The sequence below is a fragment of the Lutra lutra genome, chromosome 1, assembly GCF_902655055.1.
Source record: "Lutra lutra chromosome 1, mLutLut1.2, whole genome shotgun sequence".
NCBI classification, from domain to species: domain Eukaryota; kingdom Metazoa; phylum Chordata; class Mammalia; order Carnivora; family Mustelidae; genus Lutra; species Lutra lutra.
Genome location: NC_062278.1, coordinates 188217142 through 188231156, shown reverse-complemented (window position 1 = coordinate 188231156; position 14015 = coordinate 188217142). Strand labels below are relative to the sequence as shown.

Genomic DNA, 14015 nt, shown 5'->3' with positions numbered 1-14015 from the left:
ATTTAGTCAGTTAATTTTTATGACATTTTTGGGAAAGATTCCAAAGTAAGGTTTTCCTGCCTAACATTGCTGTTAAGTTTAGAGCCTGTCATACATAGGTTAAATATTACCATATGATTTAAACAGTCTATTGATGAGGATAATTATTAATAATACCTTAGCTCTACAAAGCGCCATTCTCTCCAAGATACAAAGTGCTCTTCATATACACTATCTCATGTATTCTCTTCACAAATGGATTGGCTTGTTTAAATCACATTAATTTTGAAAATGGCTAGGCATTATTGGTAAGCCAACATGTAAAGTCTCAATTTAACTTCCAAGGCAGTTAAGCTAAAGATGTGATATTGGTGAAAAAATTCTAATACCAGCCACCAGAATATCAGTACCTGATCTAAACAAAGAGGTTCGGGAAATAAAATTCTCACTTTTTGACAGGAAACAAAATCATTTTCTAAAAGAAATAATGAATCCTTCTGCTAAAAATTTCTTTTTCTTTTTTTTCTGGTAAAAATTTATAACATGATTTTTTTGATATTAAGAACTCAGAATTAAAAAAAAAAAAAAAAACAGAATTACAGTTCTCAAGACCATAGATGCTTCTTCTTACAAATGAGGTAGGTTGAGAAGCACTTTTTACACATTAACCTCATTCCTCCTCACAATTCTATGGGGTGGAAATTACCCCCATTTCCACTTTAGTGATTCAGAAAATGAGGCATAGAAACACTGAGACACTTGCGGGCTGGTTAGGATCTGACCTCAGCCAGATCTGTGGCTAGAAATGAAGGGCAAGATTTAAAGGATTGAAACAAACTGATAGAATCTGGACTTTTGAAGGACTCCGTTTTATATCAGCAGTACTGGGAGACATGGAAGCAGTCTCTAACTCACATTCAGTCTCCTAGGAGAGAATTTCTGGATCCTGCATACTATGAAGTGGGGTAGAGTTAACCCAGAGAAATGGAAAACTCACAGTCCTCCCCTATTGGTTAATTCCTGGGGCTGTGTGGATAGAAGAAATGAGGAAGGAAGAAAAAGCAGAAAGGATGAATAAAGGAAGAGAAGGAAAAAGCAAAGAAGAAGGCCTTGGATAGGGAATACCTTCATTCTACCCAACTTCAACTAAGCACTCAGTTAAGAAAAAGGATTCAAGTCTTCGTGCCATAAATCCCAGAAGCGAATGTACTATTACCAGCCTCAGACTGCACATTAAATCTTTAACAGCTTGTGCAACAATAATCAATGAACACAGCATAGCCAGGAATCTTAAGATACCTTAAAAATAAGTTCTGGATTAGAAGCTGCCACCTCTTCAATATCAACGCCCCCCTGAGGGCTGCCCACCATTACTGGGCCATTGCAGGACCGGTCCATCAGAATGGCCAGGTAGGTTTCTCTGGAAATGTCCAAGGCCTCAGCAACCATCACCTGCCATATTAGTGAGAAAGTCAAATTAATTCAGCATTGAGCTGAGTTCCACCTGGAAATACATATAAACTTGCTATACAAATCAAAGAGCTTCATTTTCAGGCTCTTTAAACCCAGTGAGCTAGCGTCCGGAGATTTGAGAGTTCTGCCCTCATGGTAAAGAATGCCCATCTGCACCTCCGTAATTGATCCTGCTAACTTGCTCAAGTGACAGGTATTCAGTTTGCCTCAAGGAACCTTCCTACTCTAATCTTCTCTTTTTCTTCCTTGAGAAACCCTGACACTTAAGAAAAACTCCGGGGAAGCAGTTGTTATTTTAATTTGAGACATTAACTGTACGTACATGATTTTTACTACACTGATTTTTCTCAGATCGCACTGGTGGAAAACCAAGTTAGTTGCCAACTTTCCACAGTACGTCTGATGCTTCCTATGTTTGTATACCTCTATCTCGTGGATCACTGTATTTTTAATTCAATTTCTACTTTCTTTAAAATTACAAATATATTTTTTGCTTGTTCAAAAATAATGCAAAAGGTACCAAAAGTATATACACAAGATAGTGACAGCACCCCCATGCTGCACATACACAGCCCTTGGGCATCAGGAGAGAGGGTGATCAGGAGCCTATATGGAACCTATGTGATCATCAGAAAAAGTAGCAACTTTGTCCGGGAGGCCATGATCCTGTGCATGCCAGGACCATGCCTAGGCAAGAGGCAAGGGGATGGAAGGATTGCATTCTGTGCTCACTGTCTCAGCCCGCTGTCCTTTTGCTCAGCACAGCCTCAGCAACTGTGTGGCAGGCCTACCAGGAAAAACCACTGTTAACTTTGTATCTCTTTCCCATGCATTTACAAGCATTAGAGTAGTGGGGACATCCTACACATGGAAGCATATTATATATATGTGAATGCCTCTTTTCTCTTCTCTTATTCTTTTTTTTTTAAGATTTTATTTATTTGACACATAGAGAGAGATCAAAAGTAGGCAGAGAGAGAGGGAGAAGCAGGCTACCTGATGAGCAGAAAGCCCGATGCATGGCTCGATCCCAGGACCCTGATACCATGACCTGAGCTGAAGGCAGAGGCTTAACCCACTGAGTCACCCAGGTGCCCCTCTCTTGTTCTTAATCTTAGTACTGCAACTTGGAGATCTCTCCAAGGTCCTCTGTCTTCTTTGTGACTAGATGGTACTTATATGTCAATATTTATTTAATTATGTCCCAACTGACAGTCACTTATGTGGACTTCATATCTCTAAAAGCCTACTTCAGTGTTTATTTTTATATATATACCTTTGCTTATGTGTTCTAGTATCCCTGTAGATAAGGTATCCAGAAGACTCTTCATATTTGCAATTTTGATAAGTACTACCAAACTGCCATAGAGAGAGAGGCTGTACCAGCTGACACTCCAAAAAAAAAAAAAAAAACCCTGGTAAAAGACATCTTTGATCATTAAAAAAAAAAAAGAATATTAATAACTAATCACTACTAGTAGTGAAAATAATAAAAGCACTTTCATTGCTTTTCCTGAAAGTAGTTCAGTAAAAGATTTCACCAAAAAAAGTCACAGATTAAACAGCATACATATTAACTACCCAGATGCCATCAAACCACTAATTTTTAAGACACATGTAATGGGATAAATATATGATCTATGGTCTAAAAAGCTATGAAGTAATGAATACAGAACTTCTTTTCAAACACATCACCAGTTAAAAATAAAATATAGGAGGCTTCATATTGATTCTTTTATCATAAATGGTAACTCATGACTATGTAAGAAATACTTCTTGGCACACGGTGTTGGGATTTTCACAGAAGCATGCTGTTTTCTGTTCACTTTCTAATAAGAGTTAGTCTAGAGAAGGAAATTTAACGATTTTCAGTAGTTATTCTGAGAAGCAACACAACACTGTAACTTTTTAGGATGTCATTCAAGAGTCCTATTCTTAATCTTCTAAAATGTTGACAGATGTGCTCTGCATTCCATCAAATTTCTATTTGTAAAGACCAGCTGCTGTCTCCAAAGTCTCCTGCTTGGTAGAAATAATGTATGACTCTTTAAGAAAACAGTCCCGGGAAAATTATGATTATCAGTGGATAATTCAAGATACATTATTTTGAGATCAGTTTTTTGACATTACCATGCCCTCCATATGGCCCAGGAAGTCAGAATATATTAAGCATTGTTGCAGAGAGAATCTAAATGGATTCCATGAACACTCATCCCATGAGAACTTGAGCTGATACACTTCAGAAATGTGACTTCATCTGTGACTGACACAAACATCATAACACAACCTTTTTGTGGAGTTCTCCAGGATGGGAAGCTTTGGGGAACTTCTGGACCACTGAACCGGGTTGGTTGGTTTTTGTTTTTCATCTCATGCTATTGAAACTGTGATCTGTGGATGAGTGTTAGCACACAAATTATTTGTAACAGAACTGTGATTAGAAAAGATTAAAAATATACTCGGTTCTTCCACTTCTCTCGCTGTAGAGTAGTAACCTTTGCTGGTACTGCATCATGAAGAATGTGGTGAGCGGAACAGTCTCACCTCCCATATTATTACCCAAGGGAACACAAGAGAAGTGCATTGGCACAGACTCAGAAAAAAATATCCAAAGTGTACGATGTATGTATGTGTTTATACAACTTCTCAAATAATCTTAGAAATCTAAAGTTTCTATAATGGGGGGACTTCTATCTACTGTCCAAGATTTCATAAGTGAAAAAAATCCATGTTCCTTAAAGTTGTACACAATGTTATTGTTATAGGAATGTGGTAACATAAACTGTACACAGAAAAAGGACAGACATGATATATGCCATTATTTCAAGGGGGTGAGAAGCCAAAGAATTTCTGTTTTCAAATTTTTATATTTCTGTAAGATTGGAATTTTTTACATGTTTGAATTACTTTTACAATCAGAGGAAAAAAACAATACACTACTTAAAAAAACAACACATTATAGCCGTTTCCTGGCAATGACTCAATGTACAAGCATACACTTCTCGCCAGCCTTTCAGAAACCTATCTCCAAACTAATTTTATGCGTTACCATACAGCGTGAATCTGCTTTAGGTATTTTTATATGTTTTTAAAAAGTACCACAAACTCTAATCTAAAAACTCATATAGCCATATAAAACAACGAATTCCTACAAACAAAAACACTAATCATGTCCTCTGTGGACAAATTTTGAAGAAGTTAACATAGGTAAAGACTCATAACCAGATTTAAAAGGCAAATAAAAGCACTGTGTTGGGCCAAACAAAAGTCAAAACAAAACACTTTGAGTTTTAGAACAGTTCTTAGATCTGAGAAGGAGTGGGAAAGGGAAATCACCACAACCCATTTCCTTGGTATGCTATCTTGACGTTTATAAAAGCTTTAAGTTCTCGGAATGAAGGAGCTAATGATGACCAGGATTTCCATCTCCCTCTTTCAGACCAAGAGAGACCCAAGAGAGCCCCCGCCATGGTACACTAAGAACCAACTGGCAATTTTTTGTTTTTTTGGTCATCTCGAAAATTTTCTACCCTTTTCACTCTGAGAAATTGAAAACAGAATACACGGCCTCAGGTTCCCCACGCAGGCACACTGATGGTGGAGACCATCATCAGTGATGCTGTGTCCACAAGCAGAGAGAGACTCCCCAAAAGCCTGGGTCCCCCATTCCCTGTTATGACAGCATCTTCTAACCATCTGTGCCTGCCAGGACTGGGGTGTGGGATCTTGTCATCACACAGGAGCCAACGCTCAGAAGGGTTCTCATCTTGGTCTTTTGGTGTAATGTTTTGCTGGAGCAGACTTGAAATTTGAACAAAGGCCCCTGTATGTTTTTGAACTGAGTCCTATAAATCAAGTAGCCAGCAGTGGTATCTCTGCATACCAGGAGGGTGTATAAGGTGGATAGGCTGACAAGAGCAGAGTTAGGTTCTGGCCTTGGCTCTGCACCCATGATTTTATGACTGAGGCGGGCCACTTGATTTCGGGTTTTATGTTCTGCGTGTGTGCGTATGTGCATGAGGTGCCCCCTAGAGACACTTGGGAACCCCAGCAGACCACTCACCCATGATACATGCAGTGATAATAGTGGATTTCAGTGGTATTAATCTCAAAGTAAGGTAAAGCGACCCTTAGAAAACTAATCACAGCAGGTAACTCTGATTCGCAGGACGAGGGTGGGGTTATGGAGGAGCAGCGAATGTCCACACCGAGGAGTAAGAGCTGTCACTCAAAGCCTGTTCAGCTTTAAACAACCTGGGCCTGTGTTCTGGAAGGGAAAGCCTTTGATTCCATCACTCACCCACACCTACTTTTACTAAATGCTAATGATAATAAACACTCGTACTATTACAGAACCCCTACGTTTCTCCTCAAAGTCATACCACAACCTAAACAGATCATAGGAGGTTTAAAAAATAAAATGGTGTATCACCAAAGTGTAGTGCTTCATCCAGGTTGTCAAAACTGAAATAAGATTTTCTCTTCTTCTTTCTAACACATACATAGAAAATGACCCACAGCATTTGTATTACCTTGTTAACTTTTACACCTTCTTTTGGAGTTTGTTTCGTTGCTAGATTATACCCAATCATCTGTTTAGCCAGCTGTCCCACAACTTGAGGGCTGAGAGAGAGAGAAAGGAAAAAAAATCAACGTTTATGCTGAAAATTATTTTAAAGCAGACTGCATGCCATGTCCTCATGTCCAGCTCCACACTCATCAAGTCCATAGGGCTTTCTGCTCATGTACTAGGTGCTAGCCCTGTACCGGATGCTCACTGAGAACAAAATACATATGGACGGGGAGGGAGGAAAGAGAAAGGAAGGGATGGGAGGGGAGGGGAGAAAAGAAGGAGAGAAGGAAAGGGGGCAGGGAAAGGGGAAGGAAGGGGAGGGGAGGGAAGGGAGATTCTTGATTCCCTCTGCTATTCTCTCTCCCCAAAATAAGTTACTTTCAGAGTAGAAAGACACGCTGAAATGCATAACAGATTTAGATATGAGGTCAATAACAAAGACCTGACTTGGGCAGTGTGAGAAGTATTGGCCACTGAGGGGCACAAGGGAGAGGGTGAGATTCAAAGTAGATGATGAAAAGATAAGTGACAGAAAGGAAAGGAAAAGTGGGCAGTGCTGGGCCCTGATACCCGAAGGCTTGGACTATCATACAGGAGGGACAACTGAAGCCATTGGTATTGGGGAGCTACTGTGGGTTCTAGAATAGGGAAGTGACACTATGGAGGCCGCATTTATGTTGTTGTTTTCAACATTTATGATGAATCACTGATTGTGTACAACAGAAGGAGTGTTGAGTTTTCACCAATTAGTAGAGAAAAAAATCCTTTTGTGAGATAAAGAACACATGGGCACCACAGAGCCCTCTTACCTTTAATTCATTTCCTTTTTTGCTACCTTTTGCTCCCAACCCCATTCCGACCATCTCTCTCAGTGCTTCCTTCAGTCATGAGCAAAATCTCCCATAACTGCTTAGCCCAAAGACACAGAATTAAAATGTCCAGACTTACTCTTTTGTTAAATGAACGCCTCCTTTTAAACCGCTACTGAAGACACCTTTTCCTCTTCCTCCAGCTAAGATCTGGGCTTTTAAAACAAATTCTTTTGCATCTGAAAAAGAAAACCCAGAGTTGGTAGTGGATTTTACTTATTTATTTATTTATTTATTTTCAGCAACAAGCAATATGGAAGTGCATTCACCTTCCAAAAACAGTAAAAGCTCACTTAAACTAACTTTGAAAATAAAGGCATAAGGAACTTCAAAAAAACAACAGGGCACCCAAATACAAAGTCTTTATCGAGGATATTAAAATATTTCCTACCAGTTTAATTTAATAACCATCCCAAGAGAAAACAAGGCATATGTTCCCTTGATCTTTTGAGTGTTAGAAGATGCTAAAGAAATCCAGGCCAGAGGTATTAATTTTACTGTGTAATGACACTCCCATGTGGCAGAGGCACTAATCTGCCAGTCAGAAAAGCTAACTACCTGTCAGCCAGCTGAGATGTCAAAGGGAAGGCTGGAGTACATGGGGGAGAGGTTTAAGACAAGATGCAAAGGGAGTAGTTAATAACTGTATTCTTGGAAACCAACAGATTTCTGAGTAGATGTTCTAGATATTGATGGGACTGGTTGAGGGAGAAAGAAATGGATTAAAATTGAAAGCAGGTAATATTTCTGAAGGTTGGCAGGGTAACAAAACTCCCACATCCTAGGTGGGATTTTCATTTCTTTCTTTTTTTTTTTTAAGATTTTATTTATTTGACAGACAGAAATCACAAGTAGGCAGAGAGGCAGGCAGAGAAAGAGAGGGAAGCAAGCTCCCCACTGAGCAGAGAGTCCGATGCGAGGCTCACTCCCAAGACCCTGGGATCATGACCTGAGCCGAAGGCAGAGGCTTTAACCCACTGAGCCACCCAGGCGCCCAAGGGATTTTCACTTCTTGACACACTCAAGGAATGGGGGATGTGATTGCTTTTGACCTTTGAGAACCAACTCGTAAGCTCAAATATCTTCATGGGCCTGGCTCAAAAGCTACATGTGTGAAGCAGTCCAGTGACAGAAATGAGGTCTTCAGCAAATAGGACAGCTGCCTACCCCTCGCACATCCATGGAAAGAAAAATAAGAGAAAAAACAGGCAGCTTTCAAATCCAACAGGTTTCATAAAACAAATAGTACATTTCTTCTGGTCACAGCTGGCACTCTCTGTCGGTCATTCATCTTCATCTAAATGCAGAAAACTAAGTTAATCTTCATAAGGTTGTATGAGTTTTCTGGTTTAACAGTAGGTTCAGAATCTGCAGACTGGGCTGCCATCAGGCCTCCATCTCTTATCCCACTGTTGACCACTGGCAAGTTACTTAATGTCTCCGAGACTCAGTTTACTCCATTGTGAAGAAGCTATGGGACTTCGCTGAGAATTAAATCATACATGCGAATACTTTATCTCAAGAGCCTGAAAACTCTTATGATTAATGAAAGACTACTGCCACAGTTAGCTCATTTTATTACTTTACTATATTATAAAGAATCAAAAGGATCGTTGCCACTTGGGCAGATATGGATAAGTAATATTAATAATAAGTTTTCTGTGTCTGCCACCATTCACGTGAGGTGAGGACTCCTCCATGAGTGTTGGCCATTTTAGCTATCTCTGTTATGGTTCTTGTTACTCAAGGCAAGCAGACAAAGATTCCCAGAGAAGGAGCCACAGAGGGTTTTATCATGAAGGCAACAGGGAGCTACAGAAACATCTGGCATTATGACAGCACTGGGTATGACACCACTCCAGATGATGTAGTCAGATTATTAGGATTCACTGTCTTTATTGGTTGGTCTTCCTTTCTCCTCTATTTGCTTACACTCAGGAAACTAGGGTGCACTTTCCCTCAGAAGCAAGCAGAGCACCTTCACTGATGCCCTTGCCGCCCTCCAACACTTGCCGCTGCCATAGATATGAACCATTATAACATCCGTCAAACCCACGTCTTACAAACTGGCTCAGTCTAAGTGGGTAATGAACTAGCTATGACGACAACTTATTATGAGAAAACGCACGAGGAAAGAAACCAAGTAGAACTAATTTATTTTGTACAGGCCACGGCATGTAAGGACAGCAGTAAGAGCAAGGACTGTGGAGTTAAACATACCTAAACTTTCCAACCTCTGCCCATCACTTTCTTCATAGACAGGAAGAGAATGAGGCTCAGAGAGGTAGAAGTGTTTTGCCTGTCCGTAACATGGTTATAATGAAGTAATCGCCAGTGGTAGGATGATGTGAGTAATAAACAAAAAACAGTAGGTAAAGTGCTTATCTCAATGCCTGGCACATTTAAAAGAAGTCAAAACATGATAGCTATCATCACTAATTGTTTTCAGCAATTAAACCAAAAATGACATTTGGAATTTGTCTTTTTTCTTTTTTAAAGATTTTATTTATTTATTTGCCAGAGAGATCACAAGCAGGCAGAGAGGCAGGCAGAGAGAGAGGAGGAAGCAGGCTCCCTGCTGAGCAGAGAGCCCGATGTGATGCGGGGCTCCATCCCAGGACTCTGAGATCATGACCTGAGCCGAAGGCAGTGGCTTAACCCACTGAGCCACCCAGGCGCCCCTTGGAATTTGTCTTTTTAGAAGACATTTCTTAATTCTCTTTTGAAGACAACAAGTAGAAAAAATACTTTTTGCTGTCTACTCAAATTTTTAATTGTGATCACTTCAAATTCTTTAAAAATGGTAACCAGTGTTCCACTGCCATTATCAATTTTCATATGCTTGTCATCCAAAAGAAAGAGATGCTTTTCTTTACGAGCTTTCCAGCGGCAAAAGTTGAAAGCCAGACAGAATACCTAATTGGGCATTGTTAATTGGCACTACATAGGCTTAATTAAATCAGCCTTAGGCACAAACCATCAAGACAGAGGAACAGTTGTAGCCTCAGTGAAGTGTTGTCAATTACACGTATCACCATTTGACCATGCGTCAAAGGACTCCATGCCACCAAGCTGGTAGACTGAACAGCCACTTGGAGACTGGGCATCCATACTGGGACAAGTGTCAAAAGACAAAGGAAAAGACTATATCCAATCTAGGTACATCTCCTGCATCTTATAACCCAGGCCAAAAATAAGTTCACTAAAATCATCTCCTCTTGTTAGAACTCAAGTGCTAAATCAGTATAGTATGTCAATAGCCCAAAGAAAAGCAAGTTTTTCTCATCTGGACTGAAATTCACATGAAGTAATTTAGTTATTTACTCAGTTATTTACTCAAAGGGCTGAAAATTAAGTGGCTAAATCCTACTGAACAGTATCTGGTCTTTTCATTCAGTATTAATCAAGTTGATTTCACACAATGTCACAGTTTCCATTTTATTTAAAGATCTGATTTCTCCAAATACACAAATTTCTGAGTTGTTTTTTGTTTGTTTTTCACATTATCTTCCTAATCCCAAATAAAATTACAAAAAAAAATCCCTGACATGAAACCCAATTTTTGTCTAACACAAGATGATTTAACCGTACTTTAGGATAACAAGCTAAAAAAGAGACAGAGGGGAGAAAAAATAGCTACTCTGAAAGATTTTGTATGGAAAGATAGTGCACTTACATACTGATAACCATATTACCGAGTCCAAGTTAGTAAAACCTGAGTGTGTATAACACTGAATTCCTTGCCCATAACTACTACTCTTAAACATGCAGCAGCCTGAATGTGCAGTGAATTCACTTTATTTTCTTTCTTTTCTGGTGAGTTTGTGATAATGAAGTGCTCACAAACGACTAGGATTCTGCTTGGTTAGATGGGAACCAGTTACTGTAATTTATATACATTTTAGGAGAAGAATTGTAAGCAACATATTTGATAAGCTTCTAAGTGTGTAAGATTCTCAACTACCATATCACTTATGAGAATAATATCTGTAGCCATTTAGGAAGCCTAAAAAAACCCATGCTGTGATCTTCTTGTTTGATTCTACTAGCCACATTAAAATAATGCTTTCTCAAATGTTTTCTTCTCATTCCTTACCACAAGTGTCATTCTAATTACAGTAACACAGTTTTATACCAATTTTTATAGTCTCCCAATAGTCCCAGGCTGGATAATAAATACCCTTGGAAGCATTATTAAATCTAAAAGAAAAAAAATAAATTCATTAAGGAAAGCATAACCTAAAGAGAATAAGTATGAAATGTTTTTAATCAGACAAGTTTTATAAAACTACTTCACTCTGCTTTTTAGAGATGGCATTCAGAAAATATACTTATACAAAATAATAAGAAACAGTTTAGAACCACAATGCAAAAGGACCTAGAAAATGTCTGAAAATGTTCATCAGGAGTATCAATAAGAATGTTATTTTCAACTATCTTCTTAAAACAAGTTTAGTGAATTCAACATTGCTCTCTTCAAAAACGTAACAGCTTCCTAAATGTAAATGCAGCACTGTATGGATGGAGGCTACGAAGGTGATCATCTATTTTGAGCTGGTAACACTGGAGCTGTTGGGGGAAGTACAAATTCCACGGTTCACCGCAGGAGCAAAATTGAAATACCCAGTTTTCAGCACAATTGCATGGCATAATTTCCAGCATGGTGATCAACTTTCATGAGGTTTGACAGGATTCTTAATTGAGAAAGTTACAATGTATTTCAGATTGACCTACTACTGGAAGGCAAGGAGAAGGAGGAGGGTGAAGAAAGAAGAGTCGAAGACGTTACAGAAAGAGGAAACTTTGTAAAGGACATACAATTACAGGGTGATAAGGTAGAGGCCTAAGTGCCAATTTCCCAAAGAAAATGAGTTAACTTCTGTGATCTCATGATGACCCTAAAACCCAGACTTAAAATTGGAGAATTACCTATCTTTGATTATTGTAATATCTCCTGTGGATGGAGTCCTATTTCCTCAAGTTGTAATGCGGTCACTGGGAATTAGATAATATTGCAATGACTCTTTCCATATGCTCAGTGGCATCCCTGAAACTAAAACAATTATTTCAATTTTCAACATGTCTGACATGGGCGTGCCCCACATTGGAACAAAGAACTTCAAGTATGCAAGACATCAGAATAAACTATTTCACCATTGGTTACATCCCTTGATTGATACCTGGATCCCCAAGAGATACTTGGATCCCCACCACACTGCTACCCATCAAAGATTTAAATTGCATATACCTGAAACAGTCATTTTTAAAGTAAAAGATGGAACTAGGGCCATCTCTCAGATAAGGGTTTTGTGACAAGAACAAATAGGAAGTTGTTTAGGGAGACATTATTTTAGTAGTTTTTTGTTTGTTTGAGAGAGAGAGAGTGAGTGAGTGGGGGAGGGGCAGAGAGAGAGGGAGGAGAGAGAGCATCTTAAAGGAGCCCCACACCCATCAAGGGGCCCCATGTGGGGCTCCATCTCACAACCCTGCCATCATGACGTGAGCTGAAGCCAACAATGAGATGCTCAACCAAGTAACCCATCCAGGCACTCCAGGGAGACCTTATGTTACATTAAGAAATCCTTCACTGATAAAGCTTTTATATAAGTTTTAAATCTTAAATTTCCTATCAAATATTATAGTCAATTAATTCCATAATATCTAAAGTAATTCCTTCATCTGGAGAGTGTAGGGGCATGATAATACCACCTGGAACAGTTTAGGTAATAATGTGATCATAAGACAACACATTTTGCTTTCAAGGAAATAATTTTAATTTTAGTTCCTATAAAAGTTTCTAAATTAAAGTTTGACAAATCATCTTTTCATATTGCCATACTTAAAAAATATTACATATGTATTATTATATTACAGCTCTCATTAAAATCTGTAATGATAAACTAGCCTACTCGTATGATCATATCACTGATGTTATTAATTGCTTTCATAACTATTAATACAGACTTCATTGGTGACAAAATTTTTAAAGCTAGACAGAAGTTTCCTCAGAAAAGCTCAATTCAATTATAATATCTTATTCTTTCTATAGTTTAAGACTAATAAAACAATCTTACATGTTGGCTATTAAATTAAAAGATGTATTGCTTGGGTGCCTGGGTGGCTCAGTCATTAAACATCTACCTTCAGCTCAGGTCACGATCCCAGAGTCTTGGGATCGAGCCCCGCATCTGGAGCCCTGCTTGGTGGGAAGCCTGCTTCTCCTTATCCCACTCTGCTTGCTGTGTTCCCTCTCTTACTGTATCTCTCTCTATAAAAAAAAATAAAATAAATAAAATCTTAAAAAAAAAGATGTATTTCCTTTTTAAAAAGATTTTATTTATTTATTTTAGCGGCTGTCTGGGTGGCTCAGTTGGTTAAGTATCTGCCTTTGGCTCAGGTCATGATCTCGGGGTCCTAGGATTAAGCATTGGGCTCTCTGCTCAGTGTGAAGTCTGCTTCTCCCTCTCCCTCTGTGTGATCTCTCTCAAGTAAATAAAAATCTTGTAAAAAAAGAATAATAAAATGAGTCTCTTGTAGACATCCTATCAATGGACATTACTTTTTAAATCCAATCTGATAACTTGTGTCTTTTGATTTGAGCATTTAGCCCATTTACATTCAAAGTAACTATTGAAAGATATGAATTTAGTGCCATCGTATTACCTGTAAAGTCACTGTTTCTGTATACTGTCTCTGTTCCTTTCTGGTCTATGTTACTTTTGGGCTCTCTGTTTGCTTAAAGGATCCCCTTTAATATTTCTTGCAGGGCGGGTTTAGTGATCACAAATTCTTTTAGTTTCTCTTTGTCCTGGAAGCTCTTTATCTCTCCTATTCTGAATGACAGCCTTGCTGGATTAAGTATTCTTGGCTGCATATTTTTCTCATTTAGCACCCTGAATATATCATGCCAGTTCCTTCTGGCCTGCCAGGTCTCTGTGGAGAGGTGTGCTGCCAGCCTTATGTTTCTACCTCTGCAGGTTAAGGACCTGATTTCAGGATTTTCTCTTTGTCTTCGAAATTTGCAAGCTTCACTATTATATGTCTAGGTGTTGACCTATTTTTATTGATTTGGGGAGGGGTTTTCTGTTTCCTAGACTTGAATGCCTATTTCCCTCCCCAGA

The 14015-nt window shown here is 38.8% G+C and overlaps 1 protein-coding gene across 1 annotated transcript in view; it reads right to left on the bottom strand.

Moving 5' to 3' along the window:
* SUCLG2 (succinate-CoA ligase GDP-forming subunit beta) overlaps window positions 1-14015 on the bottom strand; it is a 289573-nt gene that overhangs the window by 143663 nt on the left and 131895 nt on the right. The window contains exons 3-5 of the mRNA XM_047747177.1: window positions 6974-7073; window positions 5985-6075; window positions 1279-1431 (exon numbers count right to left, since the gene is read on the bottom strand). Of these exons, the coding sequence (XP_047603133.1) occupies window positions 1279-1431; window positions 5985-6075; window positions 6974-7073 (344 nt within the window). The remainder of the gene's footprint in view (window positions 1-1278; window positions 1432-5984; window positions 6076-6973; window positions 7074-14015) is intronic.